At 45.4% G+C, this 17,856-nt stretch overlaps 2 protein-coding genes across 5 annotated transcripts in view; one reads left to right on the top strand and one right to left on the bottom strand.

Moving 5' to 3' along the window:
• The window catches only part of ppp3cb (protein phosphatase 3, catalytic subunit, beta isozyme), a 53,428-nt gene extending 52,332 nt beyond the window's left edge, over positions 1–1,096 (bottom strand). For 3 of the 4 annotated variants that reach the window (XM_061234664.1, XM_061234666.1, XM_061234667.1), the window contains exon 1: positions 856–1,096. In XM_061234664.1, the coding sequence (XP_061090648.1) occupies positions 856–910 (55 nt within the window). In that variant the 5' untranslated portion in view covers positions 911–1,096. Of the gene's footprint in view, positions 1–158; positions 239–855 lie in introns of those variants that run through there. The other variant, XM_061234665.1, reaches the window with a different exon arrangement.
• A 4,024-nt stretch (positions 1,097–5,120) lies between these two features.
• On the top strand, positions 5,121–17,358 carry ube2d2 (ubiquitin-conjugating enzyme E2D 2 (UBC4/5 homolog, yeast)). Its single transcript, XM_061234302.1, has 7 exons — positions 5,121–5,472; positions 7,223–7,286; positions 12,367–12,398; positions 12,488–12,565; positions 13,865–13,970; positions 14,933–15,026; positions 15,870–17,358. Exons 1-7 carry the CDS (start codon positions 5,449–5,451, stop codon positions 15,913–15,915), a joined length of 444 nt encoding a protein of 147 aa, XP_061090286.1. The 5' UTR covers positions 5,121–5,448; the 3' UTR covers positions 15,916–17,358.
• Positions 17,359–17,856: the final 498 nt, after the last annotated feature.

The raw sequence follows: 17,856 nt of genomic DNA, 5'->3' as shown, positions 1-17,856 counted from the left end.
TAGGTCAGCGGAGTGGACATTCTAACTGTTTGATTGCTGATGCTACATCAATTTCCGGTTTGGTTTATCGAATTGATAGTTGATAGTCGAGAGCCTATACGTCTAATCGGGTTATTTATAATGCATGTGGCCATTAAATAATATATATATTTTTTTACCTTTGAGTCTTCCTTTCGCTGTCATCTTCAGACGGCAAATAAGTGTCTCATCGGAACGAGATGCTCATCGCATCTCTCCCTCTCTCTCTCTCACTCCCTCTCTCCCCCTCTCCCTCCCTCTCTCTCCCTCCCTCTCACCCCTCTCCCCCCCCCCCCCCTCTCTCTCTCTCTCTCTCTCTCCAGTGAATTCTGTAACGCTACACGTATTCACGAGGCGCAGAGACTCGATGTGCTCGTGAAATCCTGCTGCATCACTGCATCGCGCGCTGGCCGCGAAGACATCCAAAACAGCCTCATCAACCTGGGATCTGTGGGTTCATCCATACCCGGGATCTGTGGGTCCATCCGTACAGCGAGAAGCATCAACGCATAACCTGACAGGGATATGTGCCGCTGAAACGTGGTAAAGAACACCAGGGAACAGCGAAGATCCCTTCCCACTTACATGTTTCTAGACCAAAACACATTCTGGTGATTATAGGTGATATCTCAAAAGAGAGGGAGCAAAACCATGGCATTTAATCTGATTAATTAAACCAGTTCCCAAAGAAACACAAACCACACACGGGAGGCAGGAACGTGCAACGAGCAAACAACAGCGACAGTTGACAACAAGTAACCCAAAGCAAGTGAAATCCGAAGGAATGATGTTTGTGAAATAAAGCAGCTACATTCAAAGGGGGGGAAATACACCTACATTTGACCAACCGGTCGGCAGCGTTCAAGACCATGTCTACGTTAGACATCTTCATGGGCAGTTGTCGTCTAGCGTATTTAATCCCTTCCTGCAGATACCGATTGTTTATTCGCGGTGTGTTTTCGCCGGTGCGGGATGCGGTTGCTGCGGTAGCATCACTCGGTGCGTCCCTCTCGCGTGTATCACCGCCCGGCAGGGAAGGACTGCTGTTACCCGGGGAAGGAGGATAGAGGATGCTGGGCTCCTGAGCTGCCGTGTGGGGGAGGATGGAGAACGAGAAAAAGGGGAGGGGGGAGGGGGGAGGAGAGAGAGAGAGAGAGAGAGAGAGAGAGAGAGAGAGAGAGAGAGAGAGAGAGAGAGAGAGAGAGAGAGAGAGCGAGAGCGAGAGATGCTGTTCAGTTCAGGAGATCCTCACTGCGCTGCACCACCCCGACATGGCGAAAGAGGGAACTCCCACGCAATAGCTTCCCGGGACTGCCTCATACCGCCATCAGGTGGAGGCAAAACCGGGATTTCCCAAAATTCACACGCCATGTTTTTCGCAATTCCATGCCGTTCTCACTTTCGCTCCTTGCGTGCAGGAGTGGGGGGGTCCTATCACAGGCGCACGGCCATTCACCGACTCTCAATGTCGCGTAGGGGCGGCCATTTGGTCGGTAGGTCACGATTGGCTGTTAAATTGGCCGCAACTAACGAAAACTGAGAAGTTTGTGGGGAATGGAATGTCATTGCGAAAATACTGGACGAATGCCAAACACGGGTAAAACACACATTTCAGACATTGGTAGCCTATTTTTACAAAAGTTGGTTTAATGAGATTTGGATTAGATATATTCGTGAAATAAGCTAAGTGATTGGATACAATTCATTGTAATTTCCCAGGAATACACATGTAATATGTTACCCTATGAGCTGCACACTTGATTGTAAGTGATACTATGACTCAGCCTACAATGTCCTCTCAACGAAGGGACGCTATATAAAAAAACGTCATAAATATGAGCATATTTACCATCCATGCGTACAAATACCCACAGGATGTACGACTGATAATTTGGTTTATTTAAAACGCGTCGGTTGATCATGTATACTGTCACCAACAACTGCACACACCTAAACATCCGAATTGCCGATTAACGAAAATATTGTCCTTGTTGATTTCTCAAATCTGTGAGTATTAGCTCAGAAAACAAGAGGAGACGGGATCGACACGAGACAACAAACGCAATGCAGCACATTATGGCCGTAACATGACACTTGCTGAGGAACTTGCCAGGAAAAACTTATGATCCAGGTTCGCAGGCATACACTCAGTGATCACTTTATTAGATAAACCTGTACACCTGCTGGTTAATGTAATGATTTAATTAGCCAGTCACGTGGCAGCAATTAAATGCATAAAAGCATGCAGAAGTGGTTAAGAAGTTTGTGTTTTTCAGACCAAATGTCAGAATTGGGAAGAAATGTGAGCTAAGTGACTTTGACTGTAGAATGATTGTTGGCGCCAGACAGTTTGAGTATCTCAGAAACAGCTGATCTCCTGGGATTTTCACACACAACAGTTTATATTTTGCAGAGAATGGTGCAAAAACCAAAAAAATCCAATAAACAGCTGTTCTGTGGGCAGAAATGTGTTGTTAATGACAGAGGTCAGAGGAGAAGGGCCAGACTGGTCGAAGGTGACGCAAATAACCAGACATTACAACAGTGGTATGCAGAAGAGCATGTCAAACCGAAAAAAATAAAAGTGGATAGGCTACAGCAGCAGTAGACTTAACGAGTCAAAAAAAAAAGCCTAATACATACCTAATAAAGTGCTCACTGAGTGTATATCAAGCCTAGTCCTAGGTTAACTTCAAGTTTGAATGCAGATTCTCCGTATAAAACTCAATTTTGTCCTAGAGTAAGCTTTATGTTTGTGAAACTGCCCCCTGTGTCTGTGAAGCACTTTGGGTTTAATGTTTTGTACAAAAGATGCTACATAAATACAAAGGTGCCATACAAATTAAGTTATCAAAATAATCATTATTATTTTTCTTCTTCTTCTTCTTCTTCTTCTTCTTCTTCTTCTTCTTCTTCTTCTTCTTCTTCTTATTATTATTATTACTATTGTTGTTGTTGTTGTTGTTGTTGTTGTTGTTGTTGTTGTTAAACCAGGGACTTTAACTTTCTCCTGAAGTTAAAATCCTTTTTGTTCACTCTCAGAATTAAAGTGACAGTGGAGGTACATTCTTGTCAGGGATTTAATTTCCCAAATCGTGACCTTGGAATTATAAGGTTCTATCGGCATCCAGAGTAGTTTGTGATATTGAGCTTCAAAGCTTTCACATCCTAATACAGCACAATCTGGTCAAATGCAGGGCAGTTCTTCATAGATCAAAGTGACACCCTAAAAGTACTCTGAATGTACAATTTCTAAATCCTACATAAACAACACTGACATTAGCTCTAATTAAAGTACAATAATATTCTCTTTGGATACAAATGAACAGGTTTTTCCAGCCAAAAAGGTACAAATTAATCACATATTGCTGGCTAGGGGTACAAATTTTTTTGTACCTACTGGGGATTGCCCAAGGGAATAGCATTGTACCATTTTAGGCATTTTTTGTACCTTTATTTCTGAGAGTGTTGAGAGATGCAATGTCATGTACTCTCACCATATAGATCAAGGTTCAAGTAGTTATACTATCCTCAAATATGCACAATTCCCCTCTCCTCAATATCCATGTCACTCATAAACACTTGAGTGTGGTTTGTAGCTATTACAGCAGAAAAGTTTGTGAGTACATTGTGGCTATTTGCAATTAATCTGTGGTTGACTGCAATGTGGCTGGCTAAAAATGAATTACGCAAATCGACAGCAGATGTGGTTTGGGAATTACAATACATGAGATGCATGTGGCCATCTTAGGTTTCCATCTGTACTGGATCTGTTATGTGTCCAATTAACCCTTTAATGTGTGCCATCACAAATGCATGATTAGAATGTTCTTAACTTTATGCTGATGTAACAATCAATACTGGCAATCTAAAGCAATGGTGTTCTAGAACACTGTCTTGGAATTTTGAAAAAGCATTCCAAAAAACGGACTCTTCAAAGTGTCTTAAGGGTTTTTTTCTGTATATATTTTTTTACCTACTTATCTCCTTATTATTTATTTTGCACTGAATTTACATATTACTCAATTTTTTTATTTACTATTATTATGTTTATTGCACAATCGGAAGGAGTCTGTCACACCAACATTTCATTGTACATACTTGTATGAGCATGTGACAAATAAAGTAAATTGAATCAGCTTTTGCCAGTAAAATCTGTATATACCAGATGCCTTTTGGGACAGGGCATTGAACATTAGGTTCAAAGGTTCATAGCTCCGTTAAAGACAACTAGATTGCCCTGCGGTGTAGTAGCTGTGAAGCAGTTTAATGAGGACCCGAGACTATTTAATTGGTGCTACACTGGGTGGAGTCAAGGCTGTGCCTGTTGTGCTCTTATGTTTGCTTTGATCACCTAAAATATTGAAAGCAGGTGTAATTTGGTGTATCACTATAGTTCCAAGTGACCAGTCTTCTTTTGGTGTTGTTGCGATGAGCTGATTTCCACTCTATAGTGGTTACAGATTTGACCCATATTTAGTCCAGTTACACAAATAAATAAATAAATGAATGCATAATAATAATAATAGTAATAATAATAATAATAATAATAATAATCTGGGTTCTGTGGCAGTTATACGCTTCAGCCTCTTTCAGTTTCAGTCTAAGAAGTATCTATGACGGATCTTCGCGGAAAATGAGAGACCTTATGAAAGATACCTTATCAAATTTCGGGGCAAGTTTCCTCAATGACTGGTTCTCGCGATAGACATTCCTGGAGACGAGCGAGAAGTTGTTGTGTATCCCTCCGCTTATTTTTCTGTTACTAACTTCCTCTATCCGGGAGGAAGGTTTTTTTTATTACCCAGCCCGTCATAAAAGCAAACTAACGACCGTATATTTTCAGTTGTTTTACACGGAATACGTGAACTAATCATTAGAATATGTCTGTCAACCCAATACATCCCGCATAATATTTTTGAAGAATGTGCCATCATATTGCTAAATGGTGACGTACCCCGAAACTGAATACGTTTATCAGACATTTTGGCTCAACATGCTCCTCTGACCGAGCGGTGCTCTTTCCTTTTCGGTGAGCCAAAATGACGTCATGTCCCAGAGGTCTACGGCTATAAAACCCAGGATCGGCGCGCGCAATTGATGTTAGAAAGGGATTTTTTTTTGATGTGCTGGCGGATGTGTATATTGGCGGAAGCGTTTCGTGTCATCGCTGCTTAGGGAGTAATGCGGTAGTCGCTGCTGCAGGAGGAAGGACTCCGGTTCCACTCTACTGTCTTTCAGTTTCGCCTTAAAAAATATTCAGCCCGGTGTGTTGTGTGTGTAGTAAGGGGAACAGTGACTAATGTAAGATCGACCTGTTCGTTTTGCAATCCGGTTGAACACATCGAGCAACCGTCAGATAAAGTAACTTAACCGCCATTTTAATCGAATAAAACACACGTTTTCAGTGACAGCGGCACAAGCACAACAATGGCTCTGAAAAGAATTCACAAGGTAAGGAAGTCTTCGTGGGCAGCGTTGGGCATGAGAACATATATTTCACGGTTTCTTTTTTTAATAACCTTTTTGAATCACCCTAGGGACCGAAACCGATAGGTTTATTTGTCGTTTCAAATCGTTTAAACCACATTTTCACCAGTGAATAGATCCTGACAGTGAAGCAATGCGCCCTGTTCGATGTTCAGAACCAACATATTTGGGGCCCTCTACTTTCTAAGTGGACTAGACATACTTCTTTCACTGTGTTTTAGAAACCACTTAGCGAGGCTAACTTAAACGTAACAAGTTTTAACGGGTGTCATTATTTGCTTTCCTGGTACGTTCAGGTTTGCGTTATGGCTTGCTGGAATAAAGCTACCCAGCTAATTGCTAGCTAGCGCGGCCCAGCGTATTGTGGGTAATGTTAGCACAATAGCTAGGCTAGCTTACTGGCTAATGCTGGCTATCTGATAACGACCGTAAGTTACCGATTTACTGTCGATTTGTGAACTACGTCGCTAACTACGCGCGTATAGTTAGCTTTGGTGTTGCGTGGATGGCACGACAGATTCTCTGGCTTCCGAAATGAACAAAGTAAAATCAAAATTGACGCTGACTGCGTGTTGGCCTCTTCCTGGCCAGCACTAGGCTTTTTCGGGCGTTTTGGGCCTACTGAAGTTTTCATCTTTTCGGTCCTCTGCTAGCTAGTAACGTTTACGGGGTGAGGTTCTGGGGTTTGAGGGTGACTGTTAGAGTCGTGCGAGAGTGACGTATATTAGCTGGCTAGTGTGAAATAATCGTAACTGGGCTACTGTCATCTCATTTTTGAATACATCTGACGTTAATGTGTCAGTTTAAGTGGAATAAAACGGGAGACTACAGCTGACATTGGTAGCTAGCTAGCACTGGCGACTGACCTGGTAGCTACAGTTTGTTGAAAAAAGTCAAGTGTGGGTAAACTAGCTAGTAACGTTAATCCTGTAACGTGTAGACATTGTGACCGGCCCAGAAAGTGACATCAACGTTAGAGGTTCACTTCCGACGTGTTCGCTTGTTAACATTCCTATATTTTACGTACAACCATCACCAAGCTAGAGTTGATAAAATTGACTAAAATAGGTAGACTTCAATTAAGGTGTGATTTGTCCAAGTCCAACTCGTTCACTAAAGATGGTGCGGCAGAATCGGTTTGGACCTTAATCACACACAGGTCTGTACTCAGTAACGTTAATTGAGAATTTTACCAAAAGTTGGGAACTCGTTTTAACCTGGAATTGAAGTTGCTTTGCGATTACATGTGATGTCCCTGCGCGGACGTCATACTAGCGGTATGAGGGCAAGTCGCAGACGTCATGGAATTTGCGTGTACCTGGGCACTGAAAGTACAGCGGTATCCAAAGTGATGTCCTCCCTTGTGAATGTAAATGACGAAATGTTTGTCCGGATAGGTAATATCATAGAAGTTGGGGTTTTCAGTGGTGGGGTTTTAAGGACAAGTGGTTACATTAATATCGAATTATGTCAGCACAGGAATTCTGGGAGTGTAGTTCTTTGCTCTGCCCGATTCTGTTCGTGACCAATAGGAACTAAGATTACGCAACTGGGCTCATCAATGTCGTGCTTTCAGTTTCTTTCAGGAAAAAGAAGTTAAGCAAATTTGCTACATGTAAAGGCACATTTCCACAGATGTATGTAAATGCCCTGGGTGTTATATAATGGGGCATGGGGAAGCTGGCGGCTGACATGTATGATGTTCTGTGTGCAGGAGTTAAATGATTTGGCGCGGGATCCTCCGGCCCAGTGTTCAGCAGGACCCGTTGGCGACGACAGTAAGTACCATCTGCAGGCTTCCCTGCATCCCTTTATTACCTTTTCAGTCAATCAAAATGACTGCTATACTAATGTTTTGAGTTCCTACTGAAACTATTGAAATTCTCAACTTTCTCAACCCCTTGGGTTTTAATACTGGGTTTGGGACTGAAAGGGTTAATCCCTGGGTTAGTGTATTGGATGATCCGGGTTTCATTTTCACCGTGTTGAGTCATTTTAAAACTGGGCCGTTGAGGGGTTGGGGTGTGTGAGTGGAAGTTTGCCTCATGTGTTAACGCCGTGCCAGGCCCAGCAACCGGTCGGGCGATACCGGTGTTCTTGGCGATGCATGTGGCAAGCAGTCGGCACAGGCGACAGGAGTTGGTGCCTTGCCAGCGCACTAAGTGCATAGGTGTGTCTGCATTAAAATCCTGGGTTCGATTGGCTTGTCGTTAGGTAGTAGAAACGAAGAGCCAGTAGATGGTGTGGAAAGCTTGTTGCTGCGGTTGAAAATGATCCCCATAGGGGAGACTGGGGTCTGTTGTGGCACGGGGTCCATTGTTACCTGATGTGTTTTTTGCCTGTTGTAAATCACATTGCACACCCCCATACTTGTCCTCTTTCACCTCGGTTTTCAGCGGACCGGTCTTGTGTCAATTTCGTGCTCTGAACATTGCATAACAATCAACCTCGTGTCACAACGGACCCCTATTTCTACTATACTTGCTTTGGACCCATGCTGTATAGTTTGCACCACACCCAGTTTGTGCTGGACTGAAGTTCTGGCTTCATACAGTTTCTAGAAAGGGGAGATTCTCGATTGACTCTTGAGCTAATGTACTCGGATTCTGTTGTCTTATTCTATTCTGGTGACCGTAGTATGATGATGTGTGTGGACCTGGGCTTGCACCTGAAAAAGCGGTGTGTTTGAGTCCCAGCCACATCACTCCCATTTGTACCCTTGAGCAAGGTACTTGACCTGTATTCATTCAGTAAAAATATCCAGCTGTGCTAATGGATTCTTTGTAAAAATGTAATCCGTATGAATCTCTCTGGGTAATGCAGAAGTGCGGTGTGTGAATATATAATGCCTTTTATATGGTGGTGTTGGAAGCAGAGCAGGGGCAGGTTTTTTGGAATGTTTATTTCCCCCCCCCCCACCCCAAATTCCAAGTCTGTGTTCTAACTCCATTGCTTTGAATTATCAGGAGTGATTGTGACATCAGTATTAGAACATTCTGATTGATCGCACGTTTTATCTTGAAGGGCCAGTTTATAGTGCTGTAGAATGTGCACAGGTGGTCTCCCCTTTGGGTGGCTGTCTCTTGGAACGTCTGAATCTGGGCGTTGCCCCCGGCGGCGTGAACGCTCAAGCTTCTGTGTTGAATTTCTGAATGGCTTAAACTGTTCAGCTTGGCAGAAAAGGGCTGCCCAGACCTGCTTCCCGACACAGACGAGAGTCTTGCTCCGTGTTTGCAAATAAAATTTGTCGACATACATTTGCAAGCACTTGCAGGAGTGCTGAGAGAAAGCTGTCATTTTGAAGGGCCCAAAATCCCCTTGAATATCAGTAAAGTATATAATGTAGTGCTAATGTGCTCCCATGAAAATCATTTTTAAATTTTTTGCTGTAATTACACAGGTGGCCCAAAAACCTGAAAACAGAACATGAAGCAGCTTAAAATTCTCTTGGAAACTGATTTAAAAATGTATTTGATCTAGTGAAATTTCATATGCCATTTGAATTCTTGCACGAAGACATGATGTACTGTCCAGTCATATGTGCTTGCTACCAAGTTGGCTAGGGGAAAAAAGGCTGTAAGTGCCAAGTTTTGTTCATGGTATGCATCTGTAGATGTGTTCCTTTTCTTGAATGTTTACGTTTGGGCCGTGGTCCTCACTCCCAGTCCTGGAGAGCCGCAGGGTGTGCTGGGGTCCTCACTCCTGGTCCTGGAGACCTGCAGGGTGTGCTGGGGTCCTCACTCCTGGTCCTGGAGACCTGCAGGGTGGGCTGGGGTCCTCACTCCTGGTCCTGGAGAGCCGCAGGGTGTGCTGGGGTCCTCACTCCTGGTCCTGGAGACCTGCAGGGTGTGCTGGGGTCCTCATTCCTGGTCCTGGAGAGCCGCAGGGTGTGCTGGGGTCCTCATTCCTGGTCCTGGAGAGCCGCAGGGTGTGCTGGGGGTCCTCACTCCTGGTCCTTGAGTGCTGCAGCTCTCCCGGACCAGGAGTGAGGACCACAGCACACCCTGTGGCTCTTCAGGACCAGGAGTGAGGTCCCCTGCGTTGGGTAAAAGCAGCCAGTCCACGCCACCTGTTCCCCTTCACACTGCATTGTGTTTGTTGAGTGGCAGCTCTTGCCCAACACCATGACAGAGTAGAACATGGGTGCGTCCTCAGCGTAGACCAGGCGAACAACATTCCCAAACCAGTACCAGTATGCGTGACTTTGTTAAAGCTATTTGTATTTTTTTATTTTTTTTAAGTGAAATGTAAAAATATATATTATATAACTTGGACGACATGGCAGTAAGAGCAGTCGTCTGGCAGTCGGAGGGTTGCCGGTTCGATCCCCCGCCCGAGCTGTGTCTGTCCTTGAGCAAGACACCTAATCCCCAAAAAATGCTCCTGACGAGCTGGTCGGCGCCTTGTATGGCAGCCAATCGCCGTCGGTGTGTGAGTGTGTATGAATGGGTGAATGAGAAGCATCAATTGTACAGCCCTTTGGATAAAGGCGCTATATAAATGCCAAACATCAACCATAACTCTGCTCCCCCAAAGCGGGGTTCTACCATTTGTGGTACTAAGCTATGGATGTGTGAAAATGCTTTCTCAACTGTCATGATGTCCAAATTGGTGATGTTCCTCTACTCAAGGAAGTTGAATGCACATGCATTCCTATTGATGCCTTCAAAGCACATTTTATTAACATTCCTATTCTCCAACTCATTTTCTGGAATGTTTATTCAGAATTCCAACTCCCTGTTCTGGAACTCTGCTTTTAATTTCCAGTAGTGATTGTTACATCATTAGAGTGTTCTTAAGTGAACGTTATAATCGCGTATGTGGGATCTCGCATCTTAAAGGGTTAAGGCTTCATTCTGTGAGATTGTGCTATATGCACAATGGGGCACAGGCCATGCTTAAGAAATTCATATTGACGCTATTTATCTGGGCTTTTAAAATAATTTTAGGCAGCATTGTAAATGGTAAATGGTTTGCATTCATATAGCGCCTTTATCCAAAGCGCTGTACAGTTGATGCTTCTCATTCACCCGTTCATACACACACCTATGAACGGTGATTGACTGCCACCAATGCAAGGCACCAACCAGCTCGTCAGACACTTCAAAATGCCCGGGGTGGAATTGAACCGGCAACCCTCTGACTGCTAGACGACTGCTCTTACCGCCTGAGCCAATGCCAAATGTTAAATCTGAAATTACATGCCAAACTATGATAAACCAAGCCAGCTAGTAACCTAGCTTGCCCATCCTTGAATCCCTCGAAGGACAATTTTGTATTCTATGAATTTTAGTTAATGTCTTTACCTAAATGATTTTCCCTTTCTCTTGAAATGTCATTTGTTTTGTCAAGAACATTTGTGTTTAACTATTTGTTCATTCTATTCCTTTTTTCACAAATTTCCTTACAAAGTGCAAAATGGAGATTCCTGACAACAGTAATCTAAATCATTAAGGCAAATATCTTCAGTAAGACAGAATTAACATTATACTGTTGGATCCATTCCTGTTATCCTCTGGAGAAGTGAGTGTGAAAAATATTCTTTCTTTTGGCTCGAAATGCCTTTAGACTGTTTAACCTCAGGCGTTTCTTTAAAGTTTTGTTAATTAAACTGACGACAGATTGACACATTAAATGCGTTCTAATTTTGACATGGCTGGCTTCTGTGACGTACTCTGGGAATGCTGTGATGTGGGGGGGGGGAAGGGGGGAGGTGTAGGTACCCAAAAAGCCGAAGCCCTCACAGGAATTTGGAGACTGCGGTAGGTTCTGTAGGGCAACTGAGAACTACCATTTGAGAGGCAGACAAATGCCAGTTTAACTGGCCAGTCAGCTGGCATTGGACAAAACTTGACTTGTCATATTAATACAGTTGGTGTGTTGGGGTTTTCAGATAAATGAGAGGTTTTTAACCTTTTCTGATCCAGGGACCCCCACCCGGGCTCTAGGGCATCTTGTGAGTGTGTGAGTGTGTGAGTGTGTGAGTGTGTGAGTGTGTGAGTGTGTGAGTGTGCGAGTGTGCGAGTGTGCGAGTGTGCGAGTGTGCGAGTGTGCGAGTGTGCGAGTGTGCGAGTGTGCGAGTGTGCAGCAGGGCTAGCAAGCACAGTGAAGTGCAGGAGAGCGAAGGCTCGTAGCTTCCGGACGACGTCCTGAAGCTTGTTACTGCTTATTGCTGTGTTGTGTGTGTCTCACTCTGCATATTCTGCCAGCACAGTCCTGTTCATTGGACATGTCCGGTCTGATTGGACATGTCCGCTGTGATTGGAGGTGTCCGCTGTGATTGGAGGTGTCCGCTGTGATTGGACATGTCCGCTGTGATTGGACGTGTCCGCTGTGATTGGACGTGTCCGCTGTGATTGGACGTGTCCGCTGTGATTGGAGGTGTCCGCTGTGAAAAGTTTGGTTTTTCACCCCGTCATTTGTGTTTGAGCCGGTGTATCAAAGAGCATCTTGTAATTAATTTCTTGGCTTGCAAATCTCACTATTCCTCCACACCGGCGGGTACACTGAGAGGGGATAAGACGGTCGTGCCATCTCCTTACTGGTACAAAATCCGAAAGGGCTCCACCAATCACAGAGTACCTTGGTGTGTTCGGTAGTGCAACAATGCTGACAGTGATTGGTCGATACTTTCCAGGAACCTTATGGGGAAATGCCAGGAAGTAGTCACCGCTCCCTGTCCCCATTCATCTATTGGCTGTGTGCACTCTGTCCTCACGAGTAAGCTGTTATCAGAACTGGCTTAACCCCCCATTCAGTTATTTCCTGGAACTGGTTTTCTCTGTTCTGTGCGACTGCTTTTTTCACAGTCGTCTGGCTGCCTACCATAGACCTAACCATCTCCTTTCTCTCTTCCAGTGTTTCATTGGCAGGCCACAATAATGGGACCAGTAAGTAGGTTTCCTTAACGCCCATTTTACCTGTGTTCACGCGCGTGTCCGTCAGAGGTCTTGACCGCGTGGCTGTGGTGTGTTTTCAGAACGACAGTCCGTACCAGGGAGGCGTTTTCTTCTTAACCATTCACTTCCCCACAGACTACCCTTTCAAACCGCCAAAGGTGAGCATGCGCCTCTCTGCTTTAGGTGATGGGGGGGGGTTAATGCTGTTTTCAGCGCCATTTTGACTAGCCTTCATGGCTGGTGGGGTTGGGTGGGGAGTAAACTGCCCTGAACAAAAACAAAATGTCAAGGAAATGATGTTCATTTGGCCCTGTTAACTGGTCCAATTGCTAAACCTATCAAGTGCGGCCAGGTTCCCCACCTTGTGGCAACAAAAACTGAACCTGATTTGTTTGCGTAACCCAGTACAGCGTTTTGGTTTTTTATTCTAAGTCTCTGTTCTAGAAGTGCTGTGCTTGCAGTTGCCGGGAGTGATTATAACGTCGTTCGGTTATGATTTACATTTCATTTACATTTTAGTCATTTGGCAGACGCTTTTAATCCAAAGCGACTTACAATGCATAGGTTCTACCATAAGTCAAAGCATCACATCCAGAACTAGGAAAATACACATGGAATGCTGTTCTAAACGTATAGTCATCATCATTAGTGCATTTTTTGGGGGGGGTTAGACAAGGATAGGGGTATCAGAAAGGAGGGGCGGGGGAAATCAGGAGGGAGGACTAAGGTAGAGTTTGAAAAGGTGGGTTTTGAGTCTGTGTCGAAATAGGGGGAGGGATTCTGCTGTTCTGACAGCAGTAGGCAAGTCATTCCACCACTGAGGAACCAGAACGGAAAACAGGCGTGAACGTGCAGCTCGACCGCCAGGTGCACGTAGAGAGGGAACCATAAGGCGACCAGAGCTGGCAGACCGGAGTGGTCTAGCTGGGGAGTAGGGAGTGATCAGGGATTGTATGTAAGGTGGGGCAGTCCCCTTAGCAGCCTGAAATGCCAACACTAGGGCCTTGAATCCGATGTGAGCGGCAATAGGAAGCCAGTGGAGGCCAATGAGAAGCAGGGTGACATGAGCCGACCTGGGCTGAATGGTGATCAGGCAGGCTGCAGCATTCTGAACCAGCTGGAGGGGCTTGATGGCACACGCTGGGAGACCGGCTAGGAGGGAGTTGCAGTAATCCAGGCGGGAAAAGACGAGCGCCCGGACTAGGAGCTGGGTGGCTTTCTCAGTCAGGAGATGACGGATACGGCGTATATTATACAGAAAGAACCTGCAGGTTCTGGCAGTGGAGGATACTTGGGGAGCCAGGGTGAGGCAGTTATCAAGAGAACATGATGAACATTCTTATTTGTGATCCAGCACCTGTTAAAGGGTTGACGTTCCATGTGAAGATGACTGAAAATTCCCATGCTCCGCTTAACTTCCTCCGCCTCTTCTCCTCTTCCTCCCGTCCCTCGCTCAGGTTGCGTTCACCACGAGAATCTACCACCCGAACATCAACAGCAACGGCAGCATCTGTCTGGACATCCTCCGGTCCCAGTGGTCCCCCGCTCTCACCATCTCCAAAGGTAGGGAGAGGATGGAACCGCATGTAACGTGTGCGTCTGTGTGTGTGTGCGTGCGTCTCTGTGTGTGTGCGTGCGTCTCTGTGTGTGTGCGTGCGTCTCTGTGTGTGTGCGTGCGTCTCTGTGCGTGCGTGCGTCTCTGTGTGTGTGCGTGCGTCTGTGTGTGCGTGCGTCTGTGTGCGTGCGTCTCTGTGTGCGTGCGTGCGTCTCTGTGTGCGTGCGTGCGTCTCTGTGTGCGTGCGTGCGTCTCTGTGTGCGTGCGTGCGTCTCTGTGTGCGTGCGTGCGTCTCTGTGTGCGTGCGTGCGTCTCTGTGTGCGTGCGTGCGTCTCTGTGTGCGTGCGTGCGTCTCTGTGTGTGTGCGTGCGTCTCTGTGTGTGTGCGTGCGTCTCTGTGTGTGTGCGTCTCTGCGTCTCTGTGTGCGTGCGTGCGTCTCTGTGCGTGCGTCTCTGCGTCTGTGTGTGTGTGTCTGTGTGCGCGCGCGCGCGTCTCTGCACGCGCGCGTCTGTGTGTGTGCGTCTGTGTGTGTGTGTGTGCGCGCGCGCGTCGTGTGTGTGCGTCTGTGTGTGTGCGTCTGTGTGTGTGCGTCTGTGTGTGTGCGTGTGTGTGTGTGCGTGTGTGTGTGTGCGTCTGTGTGTGTGTGCGTGCGCACGCGTCTGTGTGCTTCTCTCTGTCTGTCTCTGTGTGCGTCTGTGTGCGTCTGTGTGCGTCTGTGTGCGTCTGTGTGCGTCTGTGTGCGTCTGTGTGCGTCTGTGTGCGTCTGTGTGCGTCTGTGTGCGTCTGTGTGCGTCTGTGTGCGTCTGTGTGCGTCTGTGTGCGTCTGTGTGCGTCTCTGCGTGCGTCTGTGCGTCTCTGTGCATGCGTGCGTCTCTCTGTCTCTCTGTCTCTCTGTCTCTCTGTCTCTCTGTCTCTCTGTCTCTCTGTCTCTCTGTGTGTGGCGAGACTGACCCGTCCTTGTCTTTCCTAGTTCTCCTGTCGATCTGCTCCCTGCTATGCGACCCGAACCCAGATGACCCGTTAGTGCCTGAGATCGCGCGCATCTACAAGACCGACAGGGAAAAGTGAGTCTCCGCGCCTGAACCTGTAACACTGACCCTGCTGGGGTGGGTAGGTGGGTGCGTGTGGGTTGTAGGTTTCTGCCCTTTTTCTAGAACAGCCATCCAGACTACGGGTGTAACATTGCATTGATGCATCAATCTTAAGGTGGCAATTCACTGCATCGGCTTGGAATAGATTTATAATCCGTCTTTAAGAAACTAAAATACGGCACTTCCTTTTAGAATGAATGTGCTGAGCACTTTCATTTAATGTATTGTTTTAATTGTCTATATTCCAGTAGTACTGAGCACATTTTTTTATAGTCAAATTATTACAAAAATCCTCACTTGTATATATGAACTGTACACACCTAGTGTCAGTGGGCTAGTGGTCAAACGTGTGCACCATTACACTTATTTAGCAATATCTTCTATCCAAATCAGCATACTGGAAGTCATTAGAACACAGAATGGTACAGAATGGTCTGGATAAGGAACCGTTCCAAAATGATCATGAACATCAAGTCTAGAACACATGGTAAATAGGCCAAGTCCGTAAGTATGGCATGATGCAGTAGATAAGGTGGCCTGTAGCGTAGTGGTTAAGGTAAATGACTGGGACACACAAGGTCAGTGGTTCTAATCCCGGTGTAGCCACAATAAGATCCGCACAGCCGTTGGGCCCTTGAGCAAGGCCCTTAACCCTGCATTGCTCCAGGGGAGGATTGTCTCCTGCTTAGTCTAATCAACTGTACGTCGCTCTGGATAAGAGCGTCTGCCAAATGCCAATAATGTAATGTAATAAGGTAACTACTACAGCACCAATACGAATACAGATGTAAATGTGTTTTTTATTTTTCCCCCCAGGTACAACAGAATAGCTCGGGAATGGACACAAAAATATGCCATGTAGCTGGAGAACCAGACTGCGGAGAAAACGCCTCTACATCTTAAAGCTAGGGGAGCTTTTGAAAGAAACAAATCTCGTTGGTTTTCCATTGGAGTGCTTTATTTGAGCCACACCTCCCCTCTGCACCCCCCTCCCCCCACCTGGCTGATGTTGTACATATTTCAAAACTGCAATCGTAGACCCCCCCACCCCCCCCACCCCAGTCTCTGCTCTGTCTCTCAGGATGTGGTCGGGTAGGGCCAGTCCAGTCAACAAGTCAAAGTTCATGATTCTAAAAACATTCCTTGTCATTTTAAGAGAACTGGGGGTTAGTAGGCCCAAATTAAGGGATTCCACCTATTCATTTCTTTTCATTTCTTTCCCCTCTCATTTGCTTCCTGTGCTTCCACCTGTAATGTGAGTTGGGGGCAAATCAATTTTGTCTTTCTTTTGTGCAGGTTTTCGTTTGTATGTGAATCTGAGGAATTATTTTAAACTCATAACAGGCTACGTATGGAGACGTTCATCCCTTGGGGGGTCTCTCTCCGCTCTACTGGACAATTCTTAAGCACTTGTGTTTAGTTTTTTTTTTTGTTTTTTTCCCCCCTACCTGTTTCCATGTGACAAAGTCTCTTCCCCCCCCCCCCACGTCCATCGCAGTTGCAATCTGAACTGAAGTTATTAGTTTAACAAGCATTTTATTCCCCCCACCCCCCACCCCCCCACCCCACTTAACTCTAGGTTGCATTTGGCTATTGTTGAATTAGATGCTAATGGCTCCAGTTATTCTCTGGATCTGTCTGGTCTTGGGTGCGAGGGTCCGACAGACGACCTATGTATATTTAATTACCTGACGGCCACTGGTGCCGGTGTGTTGATTAAACTGTGTAATAAAATAAAAAAAAAGATTACTAAAGTCTGAACTCGGAAGTCGAGCATCGATGAGGCTTCTGCTGAAAAACGCAGGCTTTGCGGAAGAGAAACCGGTTTGATGTTTAGCAGTCTTTTTGTAAAAAAAAAAAGAACAAAAAAAGATTTAAGGAAAAAAAAATTAAAAGAAATGGAACCATGTTAAACTTTTTTTCCACGTTCTGTGCAGATTTGAGTCTTCTCTCATTCAAGAACTGCTCATTATGAATAATAGTTAATTTACAATAAATAATAATAAATAAAAAAATGTTCCCGGTTAGTGAAAGTGTCAAATTCTCCCTGAGAAAATGTGTAGTATGTTAACGTGGAGCATTGGGAGCGTCCAGTTTGAGAGAAAACGGACCGGGTTGTACGTCACGAAGGCTCCTGTGGTGATGATGACGCGGATGACGTTGCATGGGGGAAACTGCTCATCTTATATTTCTCAAAGATGCAATTAAAATCACTTAAGGAAAACTGGATACTAAATTGTTTGTTTATAGTTGCAACAAATGTGACCAACTGCCCTTTGAATTGAATAAAGGAGGGAAAAAAGGATCTGTTCCTGGCTTAGATTATTTGGCCTTGTTTGTCATAATGGTCCGTCATGTAGTTTCATAAATGTTTGTGATTTAATAACTTTCCCTCTCAATTGGAACAAAACTGGAGGTTACTCTACAGCTCTGTCTTTTCTAGTAAGGATGGTGTGGGTGCAGGCTTTTGTTCCAACCAAGCCATTAGTGGAATGGTGTGTAATCAACCATCATGGACCTTGATCAGTAGCATCAGGTGTAACTGCTTGGTTGGAACAAAAGCCTGCATCGGCACTGCCCCGTACTGGGGAAGTTGAGTATCCCTGCTCAACAGCATTCAGTGTGGATGAGGGTACAATTCAGTTGTATTGTGTATCAGGGTAGTTGACTTAAAAACTCAAGGCAGTAAACTGACATTATTACGAGGCCTTAATTTGGATCCATAATTACAGAATGGTATGTGCAGCTGAGACAATTTGGGCTTGATTATAAACTGACCTTCACAAACATTCATGCCTACATT

Source organism: Conger conger, chromosome 3 (genome assembly GCF_963514075.1).
Source record: "Conger conger chromosome 3, fConCon1.1, whole genome shotgun sequence".
In the NCBI taxonomy this organism is placed as follows: Eukaryota; Metazoa; Chordata; class Actinopteri; order Anguilliformes; family Congridae; genus Conger; species Conger conger.
Note: the sequence above shows the minus strand (reverse complement) of the source record. Positions and strands in the feature narration are given on the sequence as shown.